The 26632-nt window shown below is 31.3% G+C and overlaps 1 protein-coding gene across 2 annotated transcripts in view; it reads left to right on the top strand.

Moving 5' to 3' along the window:
* Positions 1-26632, top strand: part of LOC103576289 (outer dense fiber protein 3) — a 182662-nt gene that overhangs the window by 50856 nt on the left and 105174 nt on the right. For both annotated transcript variants that reach the window (XM_053742102.1, XM_014440119.2), the window contains exon 5: positions 12328-12504. In XM_053742102.1, the coding sequence (XP_053598077.1) occupies positions 12328-12504 (177 nt within the window). The remainder of the gene's footprint in view (positions 1-12327; positions 12505-26632) is intronic.

Here is a 26632-nt window from a genome sequence, read left to right as displayed (position 1 = left end):
AGATTTCAAGCTTCAATTTGCTTTTTTTATGTTTTCGATACGATTATTTTTCACAAAAATACAGGCTTCCAAAAATCGCTAAAAATTTGATAAAATTTTCTTGTTCCTTTAATTTTTTGGATAAAGATAGTCAAAACTTTAAATTGAACAATAAAAATTGAAGCTTTTTGAACAAGCCTTAAGCTTATTCGTACAGCAATCTATGAATCTCAAAAAGCCACAATTTCAAAACTAGACAACCGACGTGGCCCATATCCCAAGCGATCTTGAATCACGGTATATTACGGTGAATCACCGGGAATCACTGTGAACGCTCACCGTGAAGCTACCGTAAATCACGGTGATTCACCGCGATTCACAGTGATTCATCGTGATTCACGGTAGCATCACGACGATTCACCGTGGTTCATCGTGATTTACGGTAGCATCACGGTTATTTACCGTAAGAGTTTACCGTGATATTACAGCGAATCACAATAAATCGTCGCGAGATCTCACCACGATGACGTAATCACGATGATTTCGCGAAAAGTACTGTTATTGTATAAAAAAAAAGTCAATACATTATGAAATCTGGATGGGGCAGCAAAATTAAAAAAAAATTCACGGTGAATCACGGTAAATCTCTATAGTTCAATTATAGAACATCACCGTGATTCACCGTGAATAGACGTGAATCACTGTGATTTTACTTCAAATCGACGTAATTTCACCTATTAGCGTGATTTACCGTGATTCACTGTAATTCACCCTATATCACGGTGAATCAGGACTGCCAGGGATTATCGAATTTAATCAAGATAATCGCCTATAGAATATATAGAAAGTTTTATTAAGATCCGATAAGAATTGTAAGCACATTCACGATGACAGCCCGGGAAAAAATAATCAGATCTGATCAGATATTAACAGGCATCAGTCTTCAGGTCTGAAAAGATATGAAAAATGACCGGGTCTGACCAGACCTGGCCAGGCATATTCAGGTCTGATCAGGCATGTTCGTGTCTGTTCATGCCCACCCGGGTAAAAAAGTGGTCCTATATAATTATATATTATGATGTATAGCTATATACAAATATATATAATTATTTCTATAAAATAAAAAAAATAAATAAATAAATTCGGGCTTGTGCAGGATTTGAATCGTGGACCTTGCGCTCGAAAGTTTAACCCGCTACCCGTTGACCTAAGAGATTGACTTAAAAAGTAAGTTCTGTATAAACTTCAAATAATAAAAATCTTATACTTAATAGATTCTTGGTCAACAAAATTTTACATCTATTTAATTAATTATTGATTTATAGTTATATGAAATTATATATAATTATAACTACATTATATATATATATATATATATATATATATATATATATATATATATATATATATATAATTATAACTAAGATTTTAAATTTAATCTCATATACAGGCTGGATCAGATGTGAACAGGCATGAACAGACTTGGACAGGTATGATCAGGCCTGAGAGTATTTAACGTTTCAAACGTGAACAGACATGGGTAGGTATGATCAGGCCTGGTCATGTGTAATTTTAGGCCTGATATAATCTATATATAATATATCTAATCGAATCGATAATAATTCCAGATTATGTAATAATTATCCCGCAATAATTAAAAATAGGTATAACATTGTAAGCAATAAAAGCAGAAGGAAATGACTATAATCAATGGAAAGATAATAACGAAAGAATTAATATTCAATAAACACCTATACCCTAATCCTAATTAATAATCGGTAATTAACAAATTAAAATAAGGCTCATCTAATAACATTGAGCTGGATCTAGAAGCTTCTTTCTAAGGCGTGGCGCATGACTCACCACTGTTATGTCCGACTTCGCAAACTTTCCTACAGTCACTCATGTTGAACTCTCCATAGGAATACAATTCCATTTTCTCTTGAGAGACACAAGGATGGGTTCAATGAAGTGTGACAAACCTATTCTACCATATTTCTTTCTTTCTGTCTTTCATTCTCTTATTCTTCGGTCCCCACTTACTGTCAGCTAAGATCGCTCTAATGCGCACAATTAGCATTGACTTAAATTAAGTTCCGTCAACGGGGCATCTCACAAGATGCAACTCACCTAAAAATTTCCTTTTCCCTTCAACTCGGACCCCCATGGTTGCGGCGTTCAAGAAAATTTTGAAACTCGAAATCACTCTACCGAACACCGGTTTGCATTGCGGCTTGTAGCTGAGTTACCCCTCAGCAAAGAGTCAATCACTAGGTACAGCGGTATCCTCAAATCTCTTATAAAAAAAAAAAAAGAAATAAAACCGATCACGTCACTTTTATAATTCAATTAAATTCATAAAATAAATCATTAAAATCGCATCGCGAAAGAAAATCATAACAGTGAAAATATATCAAGGTATACATTTATACAGTCATACATTTATATATATATATATAGAAAAAAATAATCACGCATCGCGGAAACAAGTATAACAAAAATAAGTATTAAATAAATGTTCAAAAATAAAAACCAATTCTCCTTAAAGAGCACTGTTTCTATTTCCTGCGAAGGAAAATAAAGAAATTTTTTTTGTTCAATATAAAATAAAAATTTCTGTATCGAAAGAGGTAAAAATATAAAAAAAAAATAATAAATAATAATGACAGTGTTATTGGTTGTGAGTGATAAGTGTTAATAGAAAATTTGTAAAAATTATTATATCCGAAAATTCAAACTTAAAATTTTGAGCGTAATTAATTAATGTATAAGGTAATAAAGATATTCCTTTAAAGAGTATTAGCTCTATTTTCTTTAAAGAAAAATTAAAGGAGTTTTTATTGCCAAATAAAAATTGGAGTCTGAAATAAACAAAAAAAAAAAAACATAAGTGACAATAAGTTTGTGTATTATTCATCGAATAAGTTAAGCAATAAGTCTTCACCCCACCCTCATCAGGAAATCGCTAGCACCGAGATCTGGCAGCCAATTCAAGGGTCTACAACACGGGAACTAGCGCAAGAAAAAATATAAATTTATACCTCAACACTAAAGGTAAGGTAATAATAATTGACTTCATTTCTTTTCTACTCTAATAACTTTTCCAATCAGCCTCAAAAGGTTTAAGAGGAAATAAGGAAGCTATTAAATTATAAATCGTACGTATTGATCAGCGCATTTTTAATGTTCATATACCTATAAAGATAACTCTGCTTTTACCGATATAGAAATGAAAGAAAGTCCACATCGAAACGTATCCCAAAATAAACAAATTAAGGCTTGAACTAAACATTTGAGCCGAAAATTGCATTGGTTAGTCCGAACGCCTAATCCACGCAACCAAAATAATTAATAAATAATAGTCGGACATAACACCACGATCATCTTCTTTCTTTAACACATACGACTATATCACTGAATTCTACTTCGAATAACTCGACAAATAATTAAAATAATAAAAAACTGAGATTATCACAATAATTCTCTAGCGCACATCTATCTATGAGCCTAATAATAATCGCAGTTTATTGAATATTGTATTTAAAAATAGGTGTCACATTTAAACCACTGAAGATAGAAAGAAATGACTATAAGTTATAGCCTATAACCAATCGAAAAATAATAACATTAGGATCAATAATCAATAACCACCTATATCATAAATCTAATTAATAACCCGTAATTAACAGACTAAAATAACTCCTAATAACATGGGGTCAAATCTTCTTCTTCCACCTATAGGAACTACAATCGTCTTTTTTTTGAGTCGTTTGTCATTGTTCTGGAAATTTTGACCCGAGATCGTCACGTACGCCTTTTCTTACACCTCACCTCGCAAGTATTCAACTCTGCTTAATACCCAGTAAACATATTTATGAAAATTGTACGTCAGAGTGACGTTACGCTATGGCATCATTTACGTAAGATAAAGTCATGAATGAGTCAGGTGTGACTCATTATTTCGCACTTTTTTACGTAAGATTATGATGTAAAACTAATGACGTATACATGACGTAAATGTGATGTCTGTGTGACATTCCATGACATCAGTAAGACATATGGGTGATGCCAAAATCATCGATCCGGAAAAAATATTTTTGAAAAAAAAAAAAAATTAAATACCAAATTTTTTATCTAAGGTGTCATTCGACGCGGCTTATAAAGTTTTAGAGCTGATTAGATTTCGGAATCAATCCATCATGCAAATTTGAAGTTATCCAAAAAAAAAAAACACTTTTTGAAAAATTTTATTTTTGAAATATCTCCGAACGCGCCAAAATTTCCACAGCTCCTAGATACTAACGAGACGCGTCGAATGACCTCCCCTCGCAGTTTTGCGAATGCCGTAAAATTGCCGTAAATTTTCGGGATTTATGCACATGCCGTAAATTTACCGTAATAATTTGGTATTAAAATGGTTATTTTGGCCAGTTTTTTTCCTGCAGTTATGCCATATACTTACTGCACTTACGCTGTAGAGTTACCAGATTACTACAGTAATATTACTATAAAAATACCGAACCTTCACCGAAAAAATGCTGTAAAAAAACTATAACAATACCGAACTTTTACCAAAAAAATGCTGTATAAAAACTATAATACGATAATGTAGTAATAATAAAATCGTTGTTTTTGTGATAATGATACCGTCAGTATCCTGCAATTTTGCCAGATTTATGCTGATAAAATAGAAAATTATAAAAAAAATTTGGTTTTATTTTTTGTTCGCTTCTACATTTAAAATCATCGAAAATGTGCAAAATGTAATATTTTTTATTTTATTTTATTGGTTGACACAATTCTTACTCAAACAAAAACATGTAAGTGAAAATAACTATCTGTGAAAATTGATGTTTTCAATTTTCTTAAGTTTGTTTGTATCCATCTGAATACAATTAGTAACATATTTCAAGTAAGTGATTTGGCATAATGGCTACTAGATCAGACTTTGAACAAATAGGTCTCGGGATCGAGTCCACGAGTTAACGGGTGTTTTTATTTTTTTTTTTTTTTCATGACAGTTATTTAATATATAACTTTATAAGGTTCTATATAATTATATAAAATTATATATAACTGAATAATATTTCGTATAATTATGTATAAATTTTTTTACGGGTAGAACGGTTTGATGCTGCAAAAATGCCAAAAATATACTATAAATATGCTGTATAATTACTGTTTTAATTCTGTGAAAATACCGTATTTTTTCTGTTTTATTACCGTAAATATTAGGAATTTATTTCGTAAATTTTTGGTAATAATTTTTGGTATTTTTTAGTAACGATTCGGAAAATCAAAATTATCTTGCACCGCATAAATAATTATTTTAAGATTTTTATCTTAAGGGAGCCCAGTGGTCTAGAGGCGGAAAATTTCATGATTTTAAAAAAATTTTTTTTTATATGTTAATAAATATCAAACCGTTTGAAATTTTTAGGGATTATTTTATTGTTATTGATATATACAAAAATGCTTATAGCTAAGAAAAAAAATTATTTTTAGTATTTAAAAGATGGCGTTAAAGCCAGCTCCTTTAAAAAAAGGGACCCGGGCGGCGTAAAACAATTCAGCTCTTCTATGGGTCTGAAACAAAAAATTGAATGGATTTTTAATCAGTATAAATATACCTATCGCTGGTACTAGAATAAAAAAAATCGGTCTGTCGGTTGACCCTGCGGGCCAGCCCCAAAACTTCCCGCCTATTTCGAGCTCCTTGAGCTCAGAAAATTGTTGTAGATACATTTTCTCTCCGAGCTCGAAAATACTTTTGTATGCTTTGGTTTTCGAAAGAAAACGTTTTTTACGATTTTTTTTCAAACGATATCTCTCGAACGAATAAACCGATTAAGACGTTCAAGGCGACAATCGACATGTTTTATTGAGTTCTATAACTGATTAAAATTTGAAATCGATCGCGTCGGTCATTTCAAAAATATTCAGAAAAAACCATTTTTCACCATTTCTTTCTCCCGCGATAACTCTGGAACGAATTATCCGATTTTGATGTTTGAGGTGGCAATCGACGCGTTTTATTGAGTACTAGAGCTGATTAGATTTTGAAGTCGATCGTATGAGTCGTTTTTGAGAAATCAATAAAAAACTAAAAAAAAAATTTTTTTTTACGTAATTCGCAAATATTTTCGAGTCTATTCGATCAAATAATCTGAGATTTTCAGGAAAGTTGATGGCCAACAAGCTCTTTCGATTGCCACCTCAACCATCCAACCACCCACACACACACACACACACACACACACACACACACACACACACACACACACACACACACACACACACACACACACACACACACACACACACATACACACACACACTCGGACATCATTCTGAAAATAGTCAGAATAGCTTCCTAGGACCTCAAAACGTCGACATCTGATGAAAACTCGATTTTCAAAAATCGGGGTGAAATCAATAACTTCCCGAAATTTTTGAAAATCGTCGATTTTCTTAGCGGGAAGTTGAAAAAAAATTTTTTGAAAAAGTGGCACTTTGTTGAAATTTTTAGCCCAAGAATTGCCTTTTTTCCGTAACATTTTGCATGTCAAAAAATAGAAATATTCAACGCAAAAATTTTATTCTAGTTCCAGCTATAGCTGTTGGTGTATTAAATAACATATTTAAGTTTGAAAGCAATCGACCGGATAGTTTTTTTTTTTTTTTTTTTCCAACAACGTCAGGCAGAAAAAAGTAGTTTCGAAATAAACGCGTTTAAAGTTTTAGTAAACGAAATTCTGAAGAAAACTAGATTTGAACATATACTTACGAATAATCAGCTATTTCAGCACCATATTTTTTTCTTGTGCACTTCTTCGGTTTTTCTTGTTTTTCATTATATGTTGACTTGTTTATCATTATTATAACTTAGGTATAGAAACCGATGCAGATGTTTCCCGCCGCACAATAGAAAAAAAATTACTTACTCGGCCGGCCTGCTAAATAGCTTTTAGAACATGAAATACTGGGAATATCATCACCATATTTTCACAGTATATTTTTGAAACACTATACTTTCGAAATATGCAAAAAAAATCGATTTTTCAAAATTTCTAAACCACCGGGTCCCCTTAAGTCAAAATTTTTTATTCGAATCGACATAGTTTTATGATTGAATCGAAAAATTTTTACTTGTTTAATGTTTTTATTTCTAAGCAGAACGCAGTAAAATGACGAGTTTTTGCACGACTTTTAGTGCGAAGCATTGGAGTGTGCATTACAATCGAAAAATTCTGTTTGCCGCTTTTTCGCTACTGCTTTTACTGTTCCACTCTTGTTAGTCTTCCTAGCGGATCTGATATTAGGGTAGGATTACGGGGCGTTACCGTAGATTACGGTAAGTTACCATATATTACGGTACTAGAATAATATACCGTAACATACCGTATGTAGCGGCAATAGGATAATATACCGTAACATACCATATATTACGGTATAAGGATAATATACCATAACATACCGTAGTTATCCGTAACCCTACCGTAGTTATGCCGTAGCTCTACCGCACCTCACCGCAACCTTACTGCAATTTACCGCAATGTTACCATAATTTACCATGGTTCTACCGCAATTTACGATCGCCCAACCGTATTTTACCGTAGTTTCTACCGTAATTTACGGTCGTTCTACTTGCCATTTCATGACTGCAAGCAACGGTAAATTAACGAGAGAACTATGATTAAAATACGATACCTGTTCGTGCGATCATCAATAATAAAGTTCTGGTTCTTCATTGTGAGTGATATCTTTACTGCCGATTACAGTAGAGTGAAAGTTCAGCCTACTACTTAACGTACACTACCACATTACAGTGGTTCACGGTAAATAATTTACGTGATCAATTTTAGCCCTAGTAGATCCGAATTACGGTAAATTACCATAGTTTACTGTAAATAGCCGTAAATTACTGCAAATTGCGGTAATTTGCGGTAAGCTACGGTAAAATACCGTATTCTACGGCAAATTTACACTAAAATTTGCGGCAATACTGCGGTAAAATACGGTAATTTACCGTAATTCGGATCCACTAGGAGGGCATGTTTGTTCATAGTAAAGAAGTTCTGATAAATCCACGCTGCGTGAATGTGAGGGTATAACAGGGCTATGCTGTTACTCTGGTCGTCCTTGAATTACCTTTTAAGGGCGCCACTGGAAGTGATAACGGCCTCCCAGAACCAGATCTTAAATCTTCAGGGTCGGTGTAATTTTATTTAATTGTAAGAGAAGGATGAGGAAGGATAACTTATAATAATTTACTATTTCGATTCGCAAGTTAAACCTTTTATTTTCCAATGACCTATTTGACCTTTATAATTTAACTTTACTTATGACCTTTTATAAACCTTATATTTTATACCTTTAATAAACCTTATAACTTCTTATATAAACCTTATAACATTAAACCTTTTAAACCTTAAACCTTATGACCTTAATTGACCTTATAACCTTATAACCTTTTAAAACCTTAATTAACCTTATAACCTTTATAACATTATTTAATTAACCCGCAATAATTTTATTTAATAAAATCAGCCAACTACCTTTGACAATTCCACACACTCACACACTCTCTGATTAAAAATCGCTTAACCTTCGCGATACTTAATTACTAAATTATCCACTAAAATCCTTATCTATTTCACTCACACACTCACTCTGTCCCCTGGACTTATTTTACACACACTTAATTTTAATTTATTTTCCCGCAATTAATAATTTAATTAATTTAGAGAATTATATAATTATTAATTAATTTATTAATTGATTTTTCTTTTATCTCTTCATTGATCATTATTTTTTTCCATTAATTGCTTAACACTTATTTTAATATCACAACCTTCACTCAGTAATTTAATAACGCGTTACTTCAGGTACTTTTATCACCGCGATAATTATTCTTATTTTATTTACCCCGTTTACTTAATTAATTATAATTTCTTTAATTACTTAAATTTTCCTATTTAATTTACCGACGACTTTGACCACGGATCTCTCTTAGCTTTCCGAGACAATTTTAATTGATTTTATTTATTTTATTATTTTTATTAAATTTTATTTATAATTAATTAATTATTGACTAGCAACTATGACTAGATTCGACAGTTCCGGTGCGCAAGTCACTCGACCTACCTGGAAACTTCTAGAACAATTCCGGCTACCTGCCTGGAAATATTTTATTAACGCAATGGCTCCGGCTACCTGCCTGGAGTTAATTAATTACTAAAATTTTATAATTATGTCCGAGTTTAATTTATTAATTTTCTTTTTGAAATTATTTAATTCGCGAGAATTTGGCTTAGACGCGACGATATCAAACGTATACTAAGTATGTGATAAAATTTTCTGGCTTCCCGCCTGGAATAAATTTTATAAATACCTCTCCAGTTAAAAACTCTCCAGATCTTTTTTTCCGTCGTGTTTTTGTCTGGGTTCCGTCTGGTTATTTTTGTCCTTGTAAAAGTTTTGGTCTTAGTTGTGGTTTCGTCTGTCTCTCTCTATACTCTCCTCTCTCTCTCTCTCCTTACTCTCCTTCAACCTGTTACAATCAGACGCAATCAGTAATGTTTATAGAAAATACCGGCTAACTGCCTGGTATTTGTTATAAATAATTGAAATTTACATCGCTTGGTTTCACAATAAACTCAAGCTATTAATTAATTAATTACCTGTGATAATTCAATTAACGGCGTCTGTTATGGCGTTGGTTGTCTCGTCACTTTGTTCTCTCCACCTCTCTATTCGGACGTCCCGATGGTTAATGCCCGATTCTCGTTCCGGTCCCCGTTTATAATTGCTCGCTCACTCTTGACTATAGTTGTCCTTTTATCTCTCCTACTTAACTCTAGGTGGGGTCGACGGTCGAACAAGTGAAATTTCCATTTCCGGACGACTAGTCGCTACCTACCCGGAATACCCGGAGTGGTAATGTCACATGACCGACAGTGCGCATAATAGATTTTATTTGAATTTATTTGAACGCGGTAAATACGAATTTACCCCGTTACAAGGGCCTAATATCCACGCTATTTCTATCGATTCATTTTGTCTTTGTTTGGTAGATGGCACCATGTAAATTTTTTATTCGAGTAATAAAATCCCAAGGAAACATCAATTCTCAAAATCATAGGTTAGACTTACGGTAGAAATATCGTAACTTACAGTACTTGTTCCGTAACTTACGGTAGTGTTACGGTATAGATATCGTAACTTACGGTACTGTTACGGTAGAGCTACCGTAGCTTACGGTAGTTTAACGGTAACTCTACCGCAATTTTACGGTCGTGCTATCATTACATCACCGTAGGTTACGGTAGCTATACTCAAGTTACGGTAGCACTACCGTAAGTTACGATCAATCTACCGTAATACTACCGTAGACCTACCGTAGTATTAGATTCGTCAGGGCCACGGATCTTAACCAAGTTATATATTATCGGGTAGAGAATATAATAAGGATTAATTCTGTGACTTATAACGACCAATTCGATGTATTAAAGAACTTAAAAAACATCAAAATGTAAAAAAAAAATTTTTCGTCAAGCAGCAGAAAAAGTGTCCGTAACCCGTAAACACAAAAACTCGAGAAAAAAGTCATTATTTGGATCACTTTTTTTCTTTATGATTATTTTAGGGCTAAAGTAGTAGTTGCCAATTTTGTATATCTATACATGCTTTTTACATATACTTTCATCACACTAGTCGCACATGCGCGAAAAAACACATCTGATTATTTTTTGGAACGAAATTAAAATTTCTAGTGCAATAAAAAGAAAAAAACAATTCTCCTTGAAACTTTTATCGTATAATTTTCTTTTTTTTTACACGACTCTCTTGCTTTGTTTTTATATATATATATGTATTTTCTACGATTAAATGAGCCTTAAGAGTTGTGCACTCTTGGATTTACCAAAATTTTTTTAAAAACTCAAGTTGTAGTAATACACATGTACCTATCATAGAATCTGAAGATCGCTTGTTAATTATATATAACCATATATAATTATGTAAAATTATATATTCGTAATTTTTTCCGTAGCATTATATATAATTATATGCAAATATATATAATTATGTAAGATTATATATAATCATCTTTTTCTCGGTTCTATATATAATTCTGTAAAACTATATATACTTGCATATAATTGTATATAATTTTGTATAATTGTATATAATTATATAAGTTTTTTTTACGAGGGTTTGAACATACTATTACTCACTATTATGCAATAATCCTATTTGTATCCACTATTTTAATGTTAATAATTAGAATTACTTATGCTGTCACTAGAAACATTTACTTAAGACGCGTTTACATTTGTTTCTCTATTCGCACTCAACTGGATAAACGGTACTATCTCTGTTGCACTTGTACATTAAATAGGAACTTTGTCCAAGCTTTTCTCGTAAACAAATGGAAGTTATCAAAAAATTCAAGTGCACTTCGCTAGTTCATAGAGTGAAGCATCGGGTCTGAGTCTTTATTTTGCGTTTAGAGATTTTATTTCAGAGAAAAGCTGGGACAAAATTATCTGAAAACCGTTCTTAAGACTACACAGTTCACCCAGAGAGTAAGTTGTGATTGGTTCATACTCCCACTCTCCAAAAACTGTATACCCTGCTTAAAAAATCCGATAGATTCTTATAGCTGTATGTATAAGGCCCTATACTTAACTATAGCACTTCTCATAGAATTTATTCATTCTTATAAAATCTGTATGGGAGTTTATGAGAATCTATTGATTCTATGAGATTTTCCGAACAGCCTAAGTTAACGACGTTGCTACACAATAACATTACGAATTAAAAATTTCCGAAAACTCCCGACAGTGAATAACTTTTTAGAAAGCCTTTACAGGTACTGAAAAACATGAGTCGAGTAATTTTACTTTCAAGTGATTTTTTTTTCTTCTATTGTGTTATTAGATTTTCAATCTATTTTTGCTTATGAAATCACTATTAAAAGTAGCTATTATATTGAATGAACTAAATAATCAAACAAAACTGGATATTATGATAAATTAAGTAACATTGGTTTTAGTATTACGAATAAATTAGTCTCTTAATTTGTTTTTATTCAAATCAATCCGTGAACCCATTTTAGTTTCATTTGATTTGTGCAAATGCGTTTCAATGAAATTTATTATAAAATTGCTGCTATAAACTCAGAATGAAAAAACATTAAAATAAACTCAATTTCTTTCGATTTGTTTTTATCCACTAGGATGATCAATTTGAAATGACTTGTTTATTTTAACTTTATACGAGTATTTTTATATGGGACAAATAATTTCATCTAATTTATTGAATTCCTTTGCGAACAAATTTCAGGAAAAAATAAAGCTCCAGCATTATCATTACATGGCTACACTAAAATAGAAAAAATCGAATGTACACCAGCTCCAGGTGATTATGACCCAGAGAAAGCGGAAATTTTTATTCAAGATAGTTCACCAAAATATTCATTTGGAATAAAAGCACCAATCGAAAAAATTAACTCAACTCCTGGTAAGATGTAAATTATATTTTTTATTGCTTGAAGTATGTGTATGCTTCGTTAATTTAATTCCATCTACTTTATATAATAAAGTAGATGGAATAGTAAACAAAATAGATGGAAAAGTAAACTTAATAGTAAACAAAAACCATATGATTATTTGCACGTATTTAATTTTTGTTGTATCCACGCATAATAATTTACATATGCACTGATTAATTTCATTTGACACAGTTACATTAAATTAAATTTAATCAAATTGATAAATCGAAAATCCTATGTCGTGTTTTAAGGTAGTTGTTGGGTGATGGACGTAGTGTCTGAAAGTTCTAAAATTTTTTATACTTATTAAGGGTATTAAGATACAATTACCATTAAAATTTGAAATTGATCGACCATCTTTAATTCGAGATATTTATAATCAAAGTTTGGATAATTAATATTGCGAGCAATGAGGAGTATACGTTTTAAGTCGCGTTCTTGATTCGGTATTTGTCTATATTCGGGCTCGCCACATTTTTCAATGTTTCAAGTGATTATACCTTACATATCTATGATTAAATTTTTTCCACGTGTTCAGCTACACGGCGGATTAAATTTTCTGTATGAGTTTTCGTTTTTAACACAAGATATCTATCTGAACCTTGCAATTGAAGTGCACAAAATGATAAAAATGAAATAAAAATGATGTAAATTTTCACTATCTTCAAAAATAAATTTTTCTAATAATAATAATATAATTTATTTAAAGCCGTAAGATGGATGATAGCGATAGAAAGGTCTATCCAAGAGTTACAAATAATTTTTTAACTCTTGTAATAGTGAAAATCAGCATATTTGTGTTATTTCAGTATTTTAAATGTGTACAATAGCTCACATAGCATTTTGGTGCAAGCAGTTTGGATGTTATCTGCCTTCTTTTACTAGTTTAGTGTCTGGTTGAAGCCCACAACACTGTTTTACGCCGGCACGTACTAGTAAGAGATGTAGTCTAAGGCAAGAGTGCGTTAACATAGCCTTACTAATGAGTCCGTTAACGCACTTAGGATGAAACTACAAACATATGGCAAATAGGCATAAACCTTGAGTTTTGGTGGTTGACTTAAGAGACAATACATTGAAAAATAAGAAAAATATGTCATTTAGTGCAGTATAGCACGGAACATTGAAAAATATCAATAATGAAATAATATATCATGTTTATAACCATATTATAAACAACTGAATATTGACGCTTAATTTATACTCAATTTAAGTCAAATACATCGTCAATCCGCTGACAATTGCATGATGAACAGTTTGGTTTCATTGTTAATTGCTCACAATAAGGATTTTCCTAATTCAAACATGGGTGAGCCCCACTTCTAAACAATTACCCTTGATTCTAATGAAAAAACTAACAATCAGAAATTTTTGTAAAACCAACAGAAAATTAATGAATTTATCCTGAATTTAAAAAAAAAATCTGGGCGTCGGTTGACCCTGCGGGCCAGCCCCAAAACTTCCCGCTGTTTTCGACCTCAAAGAGCTCGAAAACATTAGTGTAGATATATTTTCGAGCTCTTCGAGCTCGAAAATGCTATCACATGCAATTGTTTTTTTACGATCTTTTCAAGCTCTAACAAGTTACCTGTTATGCTGAAGTTTGAAAATTTAAGAATAGAAAATCATCAATGAAGCGGTTTTTAAAATTTAGTTCCTGATTATGTTCAGTAAAATAAGTGAATTGAGGCAGAAATCAATGTTAGGGATCAAAATCAAGATTTAAATAAGTTTTGACTCATGTAAGAAACAATAAAATATGAAATATCCGATAAAAATATTAAAAACTACGTTTTATCGATTTTTTTGTTGATAATATGATTTAAACTAAAAACCAAGTTCGATGACATTATATGATCAAAAGAAACCATAAAAAAGATGAATTGGTATGATATCAGGCACATTTTAGTACGTTATATAATGATTTATCCGGAAAAAATAACATAAAATGTTATTTTTTTAACTTTTCAACGCCGATATCTTTTGAACTAATCAATCGATTTTGATAGTTGACGTGGCAATCAGTGCGTTTTATTGAATTCTCGAGCTGATTAAAAGTTGAAATCGATCGCGTCAGTCGTTTCGAAAATATTTAGAAAAAAACCGTTTTTCACCATTTCTTTTTCCCGCGATAACTTTCGAACGAATTATCCGATTTTGATGTTTGAGGTGGCAATTGACGCGTTTTATTGAGTACTAGAGCTGATTAGATTTTGAAGTCGATCGTATAAGTCGTTTTTGAGAAATCAATAAAAAACTAAAAAGAAAATTTTTTTTTTTCGTAATTCGCAAATATTTTCGAGTCTATTCGATCAAATAATCTGAAATTTTCAGGAAAGTTGATGGCCAACAAGCTCTTTCGATTGCCACCTCAACCATCCAAATCAATTCATTAGTTCAAAAGTTACAAAGAGTTTACATACACACACACACACACACACACACACACACACACACACACACACACACACACACACACACACACACACACTCGGACATCATTCTGAAAATAGTCAAAATAGCTTCCTAGGACCTCAAAACGTCGACATCTGACGAAAACTCGATTTTCGAAAATCGGGGTGAAAACAATAACTTCCCGAAATTTTTGAAAATCGTCGATTTTCTTAGCGGGAAGTTAAAAAAGGATTCACCATCTCATTGTTGAGATATAGCAATTCGGAGTTCAACAATAAATAAAAAATATACTTGTCCATGCATTGGACAGAAAGAATCTGACAACGCTTTACGAGAGTATGCATTGAATATTTGAGCGGTAAATTTAAACAGATACTCAGTACACTATGCAGTAACTGGTGAAGCATATACGACGTTGTCAAATTATAATTTAAGAAAATGTTCAACAGTATTTGTGTATACGTATATATGAGTAGTGTGTAGGTAACCTTCTCACGGGTACAGTATCAAATAAAAGTAATGTCTAATTTAAACCACAAACTACCTTACTCTTACCACGCATACGGCTGATAACTTTTTGACAATATTGTAGCAGGACAACTACCTTAAGTATGTTTTAGACAAATTGGAGGAAAGCAACGTAATAATGCTACGTTATAAGCACAGTGGAAATAAGATATGACTTGTATACATTCCGGTGAACTAACCCTGCTTAAAAAATCTGATAGATGCTTATAGTTGTATGTATAAGGTCTATACTTAATAGGATGGGCCGAAAATTCGCTTTTTTTGTAATTCAAATTATTAATAGAGAAAATATCGTTTATAAGGCTTAAAAAAAAATTTGTGCGAAAGACACAAATTTTAGGCAAACATCTTAGGCTCGCCAAATGAAGTGAAAGTTCAAAATCAGAAAAAAATTCATTCTAATACTTCTTTTGATAGGAAATTTCATTCTCTACAAAAAAGGTCCCATGACAAAATTACGAAAAATTAATAGTTTTTGAGATAATGACGATTTTATATCAAAATTTTACTTTTTTTGCGATCTTCATACTTTGTAACGATGAATTATAATAATGTATGTTTCTTATTGGAAATCTTATTCTTTACGAAAAAGGTCCCCTAAAAAAATAATTTCAAATCGAAATTTTTTGAAATAATGGTCATTATATTGAAAACACTAATGTTTTTTAATATTTTTATATTTTTTTATAGTGAGTATACCCATACACAAAAAAATAATCAGTTCATTCCTGGGTCGTGACTGGTTGCCAATTTTCAAGCATCGGCAGAAAATTGGCTAAATATCGGATGATAACGGTATGTCAAGCATGGCAGTCGCAAGCATTGGCCAATCGTGGCAATTAATCGTCGGTCAAAGCTTACCCAGTGAACACATGACCTTATTTTGACGTCATACGTAGGTCATAGAAATGTCCCGGCATATTATTTAGATTCGATCTGTCAATCTGACGTTCTACATGACTTTGATATGACGTAAAAACTAGACATCGTATTGATGTAAGCATGACTTCTGTATGACGTCACAGTTATGACTTGTGTATTACGTACGCTTGACATAAAATCTACAACACATTGTTACGTAGTAATAAAGTCATTATCGTATATTATAATGGATGTCACTATTAAATCATATTATTACATCAGTGACAAGTCAGTATTTTACGCAATGCTGATGTAATTTCCGAGTCATAGTTTTTTGTCACCTATTTATTAAAATAAAACAATCATTTAATGAATTTTCAAAAATGTGCAAATGTGTAAAAATAACAACTAAATGTCGAAGATTTTTGGGGTCAAAGTAATCGATAAACTCAATAATAGATTTTAGTCGTTTCAGATTAAAACATTAGCGTGAGCATAAAAAAATTAACTTTATTTTTTTAAATAATATACCGAAAATATTATTGAGGAGGACAAAGAAAATGTAACGACAGTTTGAACTCTTTTGATATTATGATTTTAAAGTTTGTTATTGCAATTTTTCAATCGATTAAATTTCATATAATTTTGTGGAATTATTTAATGTTTCGCAAAATTTTATATAAGATTTTTAAATTTCACATCACAACAGAAAATTAAAAAATTTGAAGAAACTTAATAAAATTTTATATAATTTTGTATAATTATCATTTATAAGTTCATGGAGTTATTTTAAATTTTGTAAAAATCCATCACGAAAATTTATGAACTCATGAACTCTGAAAAACTCCGATAAACTTATGAATCCTGTCTTTACCGGCATTTCACTCTAAATACATCAATTAAGCATAAGGCTTGAACTCTCATGATGTAACCAGTGAGCAACGTTCAGGACTGCCAGCCAAGAGGAGCCGTGTTCGAACCCAGCAGACGCCCAGGAATTTTTCATAATTTACTGCTATCAAATCTTGTTGCTGAATTCGTAATGCGTTCGCGCGGTAATAATCAAATCAAAAATTCAGTATTTAATTTCTTTTTTTTTTTTTTTTTTTTTTTTTTCGAAAATATTTTTTCCAGATCGATGATTTTGACATCACCCATATGTCATACTGACGTCATGGAATGTCACACAGACATCACATTTACGTCATGTTTATGTCATTAGTTTTACATCATAATCTTACGTAAAAAAGTGCGGAATAATGAGTCACACCTGACTCATTTATGACTTATATCTTACGTAAATGATGACATAGTGTAACGTCACTCCGACGTCAAATTTACGTAAATGTGTTTACGGGGCAATGGAGTGTTTTGCAAGTTTCGCATACTTTTATTTTGAATAATCGAATAAGTTGAGTGGCATCATTTTCGGGGTGAAAAATTATGAAAAGTGCTATTGGTGTTACAACAAAAAAATAAATAGAACAAAAGTTATCAGGGTTTAAATTCACAAAACTTCTATTAAAAATAAATATTCATTAGATTTTAACGAAACCAACGGCGATCGAAAAAAGAAAATAAAGAAGATACGCCTTTTTGGGTTTTTCCAAAAATTCAAGTTTAGAGGGTGAACAACCTCCAAGTCCATCTACATTGACCAACAAGAAAATATCATTATTTTTATGAGCTTTGGTTTAATTTGTCGAGAATTATTTTTTCATACATTTTTCGCAGTGAGGGCATCATAATAATATTATTTATTAATATTTTACCTATCTTTTTACTTTTAATTCCAGACTTGATTATTTTCATCAGGATATCAAGTATTGTAAATTTTAACATATCTTAATTTTAAGGTACATTTTTTTTCTCGCTTCCGGGTGGAAAGCATCAAGTTTCGTCCCGCTGTGCAAAACGAAGTTGCCGCTTTCCGCCTCCGTCGACGAGAAAAATAGTATACACTCCTCGGGAAGTAAATAAGAAAGCCTCAGATCACATATTTGTTGACCTCGGCTTCACCTCGGCTAACAATTATATGTGATCTGAGACATTTTTTACTTTACTTCCCTAGGTGTGTAATATACTATTTTTTGGCAGTGGTTCGAATAGCTTCTTACTGACACTTGAAAAAAAAAAAAACAGTTGAGAATATTTTTAATACATATGTCAGTAACGTGAAAAACATCATTATATAAATAAACTCATCTTGTTGAAAACAGTTCAGTTATTGCTATGTACTTCATTCTTCACGATTGAGTGTTATAAGTTTGTAATTTTTTTGAGCGAATAATTTAAAATTACACGACTTAACTTAAATTAACTTCTATTTTGTGTATTGAGAAAAATGAACATCAATCCTATAAATGTTATAAGAATCCCTTATTAAAAAACACGATTCAAAGCGATTAGAAAAACAAAACTTTAAATAATTTTTAATGCTTTTAAATACTTTGAATACTTTTGAATCGCCTCTCTTATGGGCATTTAACATTGCAAATCGGTTCGAATCATTTTTTTAATCAGGGCTACTCTTAACAACATTTCAAGCCATGAACATTCTGGAATCGCCTGTAAATAATGAAGAAATACAAATAATGGAAAGTTTTCAAAATATTCTACTTAATGTTATGAATGAATACTCCGGAGTTGAAATAATCGAAGGAAATTCTTTACATTGTCAAGAAACATTCAAAGATTAAACACTGAAAGCAGTGGAAGACAAAGAGTGGGGAAATGCACTTATAAATCAAGAAACACCTTCCAACGAATGCACTAGTAATGATAAAGATTTATTTTATGAGTATAAATTGAGAGCCGTTGACTATTAGCGTAGAGAAAAACAACAAAAATGCAAATACAGAGAGTGTCGGACAAAAATTTGAAAGAGTGCAATCTGTGCGTCAGTTACGACGGTGAGCTCATACTGTGAATCAAGGAGGGATTTGTAGAAAAACATTAGGAAGAATTTGTGAATATACATGAAAAAATTTCAAAGCGCCTATAGATGCAGGTTTAACAGTACATGACTCAGATTTAAAAAGATGGGTCTTATAAACTCAAAAAGAAATTAGTGCTGAAGATTTTGGTTTCAAATAATAACCAAAGTGGATCCTGTCATTCAAACGAGCATATCGTATTGTATCAAGAAAAATAAATAAGTTTTAAATGTTCAAAACAATTGAAGATGGAAAATTATTAAAAGAGCAGGCTGAAACATTTTCCAATAATGTAAAACAAATAACTAAAATTTACAAATTACCGAATGTATAAAATTCAGATCAAAGCGGTTTTCAGTTGGAAATGCATTGCAGGTGAACTTTAGCCATTAAAGGAAAAAAGACGGTAGAATGTCTAGTACAATTTGGTACTTCTTCGACACATAGTTACACAGTTCAAACAACTGTATCGGCTGATGGAAAGCTTTGATCCCCACTATTTTCGGTTTTAAAGAAATCAAGTGGTAAATTTGGGCCAATAGTTGACATGATGATTTTTAGATCTCAAAATATACAACTAGAAGCATCAAAATCAGGGAAACTTCCGTCAGGTATAAATACTTTTTTTGAATTTAACTTAAATAATTGTAAATAAAATTATTTCGGAATTTTTTATTTTCAGATCATTTCAAAATTTGGTTAGAATGGGTATTTTTCCAAATGTTGGTCCAAAATCTTTATGACTCATTGATTCATGAACTAGACATTGCCCTGAAGATGTACAAAGCATTAAACCAGTAAATAAAGATGTTCAAATAATGATAATACCCAAAGGTACAAATGGAAAAATTCAACCGCTTGATGTTTTTGGATTCCGAGTATTAAAAATTGCTGTTCAATATTTCTCGGATCGTACCATTTTGATGAATTCGGACATAAATTCGATTTACGGTATGACATTCTAAAATTACAATCGCTCATTCATTCCATACCCGAGTATAATCCTGGCTAATGAGGATGAGTTTAGAGCCAGTGACTAGCTCAGAATTACTTGCTAGCAGATTTAGCTAATAACGAGCTCACCATTGGCTCATTTTTTTTTTCAAGAATATTTTAACCTCACCAATATCTCGTGAGTGAACAATATTTATTCACACAGCTGGCTCAAAAAAGGACTCACTGTAAACTCATTGCTGGCCACTATTTATTAATTACGGATAGTTCTATATAAAAAGAATTTGCTAACTAGTTATTGATTCTTAACCATAGATAATATTTTTGTTCAAAATAATCAATTTATAATCAGCTTAGTAAGCATCAACTGTATGAAAACAATACATCAACTTAACCTCAAATAAGTATAGACAGCGCGACATAAAAATATAATTGTAACTCAGTAGTATCTCATGGTTGCCTAACAAAAATTAGTTAAAGATAGAGCTGTACGAAAAAAAAATTTTACCTAATCAGCATCGCATAGTTATCTCGTCGTTAGTCGTTACATACGGCGCTAGATAAAATTATAACTGTAACTCATCAGCATCTTATGATTACCTCGTCGCTAATATTTACAGATGGTGCTACATAAAAATATAACTGTAGCTCATCAGCATCTCATGGTTGTCCAGTTAAAATTAGTTACAGATGGAGCTGTATAAAAATAAAATTCACCTTACCAGTATCTCATGGTTATTCCATCGCTAATATTTATAGATGGAGCTATATAAAAATATAATTTTAACTTATCAGTATCTCATGGCTGTCCAGCCGTGATTAGCTACAGATGGTGCCACATGAAAATATAAATGTAACTCACGAGTGTCTAATGGATGTCCAGTAATTATCAGTTATAGTTGGTGCTGCTTAAAAAACAAATTTCACCTCTCCAGTATCTTACAGTTGTCTAGTCACTATTAGTTACAATTAGCACAATATCAAACATATATAGATCATCGAATAGTAGTCAACTCCAACCAGCTATAGCAGCCCAGTGAATATCACGCGAGACTCGTAATCCCATGGATCCAGGTTCAACTCCCGTCGCCGTCTAACTGGACATCACGGTTAATTCGATAATAGGCCCACAAAAAAATTTAAATATGAATTGTTAACTGAAAAACGGACAGGTAAAGCCAGATAAAAGAAAAAAAAAATTTTTTTAATTTCAAAATTGGCTAATCATGATGAACTCATATGTTTTAACTAACCACTGGCTAATTTTCATATCTTTTCATTAGCTCATTTTTTTAGCCAGCGATTAGCTATGTATAATTGCACACTCACTACCTCATTATGTTAACCTAGCTATTGGATATAAGTTTGAATCTATCCACTGGCTTGTTCTGATCAGTTAGTCATTGGCTAAGATGACGTTACATAGTGAGGTTATAGTTGGCCAATTCTATTAGACATTGATGAAGCATGACTCAAATCTGTTAGCTACCGGCTGGCCATCTAAGCTTCAATTCTACTCGAGTATTGAAGCAAACGATTTAAAACGATTAGAAAAAAAAATTCTGAATATTTTTCAATGCTTTTGAATACTTTAAATACTTTTGAATCATCATTCTTTTGGATATTGAACATTGCAAATCGTTTCGAATCGTTTCTTTTAATCAGGGATATCCAGTTATCATCCCCTCGATTTATAGATCTATTCAAGTATTCGTGGTATAAAAGTAGGTACAGAGAAATAAAATCTGGTGAGTTCGGAAACCCTGTGGATTTTGCATTTCAAGAATCATGCAATTCTCATTGTGAGGTTTCTGGATATAAAAATACAGAAATAATCCTATGATCATGGTGCAAAAAGTCGTTGTGTTTTCAGCACTTTTTTCATGAACATCATGATTGCAAAACTTACGTTGAATAGACCTGCATCTGTGAAAACGATGAATATGTAATAAGCATCAAAATGGTAAAATATTGGTTTTTTAATATTTTTGCAAAAATTATTTGTGAATGATTGTTGAAAAAAATGTATGATAATAAAACGTATTTGTTTTAGAGCTTTTTCTTTTCTTTATCGAAGCTGATTTGAATCATACGATATTTAAGAAATTGGGTATCCTGATGCATACAATCAAGTCCGGAATTGAAAGTAAAAAGGTAAGTAAAGTATTAAAAAACAATATTCTTATGATGCGCTCACTGCTAAAAATGTATAAACAAATAATTCGTGACGAATCAAAACCAAAGCTCATAAAAATATTGATGTTTTCTTGTTGGTCAATGTAGATAGGAGTTGTTTACCTCCTAAACTTAAATTATTGGAAAAACCCAAAAAGACGTATCCTCTTCTTAATTTTCCTCTTTCGATCGCCGTTGATTTCGTTAAAATCCAATGAATAGAATTTTCAAATAAAAGATTTGTGAATTTCAACCCTTACAACTTTTGTTTCAATTACTTTTTTATTATAACACTAATGGCACTTTTATAATTTTTCACCCTGAAAATAATGCCATTGGCCCAATTTGATTATTCAAACTACAAGTACAATGCTGTTCATTAATTCCTTTCGGGTAGTATAGAATCGGAAATTAAAATATCTTGAAAAACGAACATATGTATATTTTTTTTATGCAAATGAAAAAATATAAAAATAATAAATTGTAAAAAAAATGCAATATTTAAAAATTTGTGTATATTAATAAAATGTAAAATTATAAATATTTATTGTAAAGTAAATAAATAAAAATAAGTGCCTATCCCTCGCAGTTTTGATTCACCCTGGAAACACCCCGGAAACATGATGGAATCATGGTGGATCCACGGCGGTTACACGGTGGGTTTTTTGTCATTTTATCACCGTGATTCCTCGGTGATTACACGGTGTACCCACCGTGATTCCACGGTGGTTACACGGTGTACCCACCGTGATTCCACGTACACCGCGTAATCACCGTTGATACACTGTGGAATCTCGGTGACTACACCGTGGAATCAGGGTGGGTACACCGTGTTACCATCGTGGAAACACTATGTAACCACCGTGTGTACACGGTGATAAAATGGCACAAACCCACCCTGGATCCACCGTGATTCCACCGTGTTTTCACTCCCAGGGTGTTTCCAGGCTGATTCCAGGCTGATTTAAAACCGTCAGGGATAGAAAAAATCTCTAGATTTATAAATTACTAAAAGAAATATGGTCAATATTTAAAAATTTGTTAATAATTTTTATGTTTATATGAAAATGTTTATATTTAAAAAAAAACTAAATTAAAAAGTTGATAAAAAAAATTGCTATAAAAAACAAATTCCTACAATAGTCGTTTATCTATCGAGTGCGATCGTGTTTAAGACGCGAGTGTGAAGATTGGTGCCCGAGCCGAAGGCGTCTTAGACTCGATTGTACTAGATAAATACATTAGGTTTTGTAACAGATATTTGAAATTGACTACATTTAGTGCCTATAAATGGCAGAGGTTATAAATCCGCGTTTATTTGTTTGGTAAGATTGTTTTGAGTGTTTGTTGAAAATTAGAGAGAAGTCGGTAAGTGGACGAATTAAAATGATGATAAATTTTGTCACAAGATGGCTCGTTAAGTTACTTCAATATTTTTTGGTCGTTTGCTATCGTACATAACCAAAAAATATTTTTTGATCCGATGATGATATCACTTTTAGAACGATTAGGTATCTTTTTTACCAGTTGTATCTTATCTAATATTTTTAGCTGCCGGCTATAGGCGCTAAATGTCGTAGATTTCAAATGTCTGTCACAAAGTGAAACAATTGCATAACTAAACATGTACTTAAAAAAAATATGTAAAAATAAACAACTCTACAAATAAAATATCTATAAAAAATCGCCTGTTTTTGAACATCTCTATAAATAATCACATATACAATTAAATATCTGGAGAAAGTATAACCTCTAAGAATGACAGTATTTTCACTACGTGCTCATAATAATAAATAAGTTTATGTTGTAATATATAAGTATTTGAAATATAAGTACTGATGACAAAACAGATAGATTTTATTTAAGGATACAATTAAATAATGATTATTTATTTTATAATTTATAATTTTTTAACTTCCTGCTAAGAAAGTCAACGATTTTCGAAAAATTCGGTAACCTATTGTTTTCACCCCGATTTGATTAACATAGCTAAAGTGGCAATCGATGCGTTTTATTAAGTTCTAGAGCTGATTAGATTATGAAGTCGATCGTATTAGTCGTTTTCGAGACATCAATAAAAAACTAAAATAAAAAAATTTTTTTTTTTTCGTAAATCGCCAATATTTTCGAGTCTACTTAATGAAATGATCTGCAATTTTTAGAAAAGTTGATGGCCAACAAGCTCTTTCGGTTGCCGCCTTAACCATCCAAATCGGTTTATTGGTTAAAAAGTTATAAAGAGTTTACATATATAGATACACACACACATAGATACACACACACATAGATACACACACACATAGATACACACACACATAGATACAGACAGACACGGACATCATTCTGAAAATAGTTAGAATAGCTTCCTAGGATCTCAAAACACCTCAAAACGTCGACATCTAATGAAATTTTGATTTTCGCAAATCGGAGTGAAAACAATAGCTTTCCGAATTTTTCGAAAATCACTGACTTTCTTAGCGGGAAGTTAAAAAATCCTACCAAAAACAGATTCTCTGTATAACATCGTGCCAAGTACACGTTTAAAATTTTTTACAAATGGAAAAAAAATTATTTTTTACAAAAAAAATCAAGCAAATCGAAAAAATACCAAATACTTAAAATCTTATCAAAAACAGATTCTCTGTATAAAGTCGCGCTAAGTACACGTTTAAAATTTTTTAAAAGTAAAAAAAAATTATTTTTTACAAAAAAAAAGTCAAATCGAAAAAATACCAAGTACCTAGTATGATGCAAAATCATAACAAACATTTTCATAAAATTTCAAAAAAAAATTGTATTACAAAATTTCACTGTACTTGGTGTGCTTACAAAAAAGTAAAAAAAAACATGTTTGATTTTATTAGAAATTAATTTTGCTTGAGTACATGTAGTAATGCACACCAAGTACATTGAAATTTTGTAATACAATTTTTTTTTGAAATTTTATGAAAATGTTTATGATTTTGCACCATACTAGGTACTTGGTATTTTTTCGATTTGACTTTTTTTTTTGTAAGAAATAATTTTTTTTTTACTTTTAAAAAATTTTAAACGTGTACTTAGCGCGACTTTATTCAGACAATCTGTTTTTGGTAGGATTTTAAGTACTTGGTATTTTTTCGATTTGATTTATTTTTTTTGTGAAAAATAATTTTTTTTTATTTGTTACAAAATTTTAAACGTGTACTTGGCGCGATGTTATACAGAAAATCTGTTTTTGGTAGGATTTGTTTTCTTTTTGTCATGTTGATTGTGAATAGTTTTAATATATACTATTAGAAATCGACTTCTAAACTAAACTCAAAAAATCCGTCTTAAAGTAATGCGTAGTCGTGATATATAACACGTGAGGGTATACTGTTTATAGTATTATTTTTTAGAAACAATATAATAGTACTAACTAATAATTTAGTACTGCCAAACATTATAACCTGCCTGATCTATTTTTATAAGACAAATAGTTGCAGTTGTTTAACGGCAGTTCCCATTGAAATTAACGTCAAATATATTCATCAACGTCGGGCTTTTCTGTTAATGATTTGAAATATCAAATGGTTTAGTGGTTTGAGCCTTCTTCCAGCATCTTTCACCTATTACAACTAGCAAATGGTGCTGAGTACTTATCCTCCCTCTCCTTTGACCCAAGGGTATGCTTTTCTTTTCTTTCAGAATCTCCATGAGCATATATATATATATATATATATATATATATATATATATATATATATATATATATATATACATATATGCACTAGCTATTGCTTGCGCGCTTCGGTTGACACGTCGTAATGTTGGATGAGTCTTTATTTTTTATTTATTATTGACATCGACATCTTAACATTTACCGTTCAAATATTCGTAACTATACTTATTCTCTTGCACTTTTCTACGGAAAAAAAAGTTGTAAGTGGTTTTGAAAATTTTTAGAATCATCTGATGTGTCATTAGTTGTTAGTCTATAATAATGACTTAATTAGAGAAAATTATGCGTATTGTCGACGCAGTTAGTAAGTAAAAATATTTCAATTGATCTAAATATATATATATATATATATATATATATATATATATAGATATATAGATATATATATAGCACTAAATTGCCTCATTTTGGTACTGTCTAGCGGATATAACTATATATACAACGAAAGGGTTTAAAATTTTGACGTAAATATTGACTGCAAGTTGTTTCCAACGTTCGTAAAAAGTTGACGATAATCTACTACCG

Source organism: Microplitis demolitor, chromosome 9, assembly GCF_026212275.2.
Source record: "Microplitis demolitor isolate Queensland-Clemson2020A chromosome 9, iyMicDemo2.1a, whole genome shotgun sequence".
NCBI classification, from domain to species: Eukaryota; Metazoa; Arthropoda; class Insecta; order Hymenoptera; family Braconidae; genus Microplitis; species Microplitis demolitor.
Note: the sequence above shows the minus strand (reverse complement) of the source record. Positions and strands in the feature narration are given on the sequence as shown.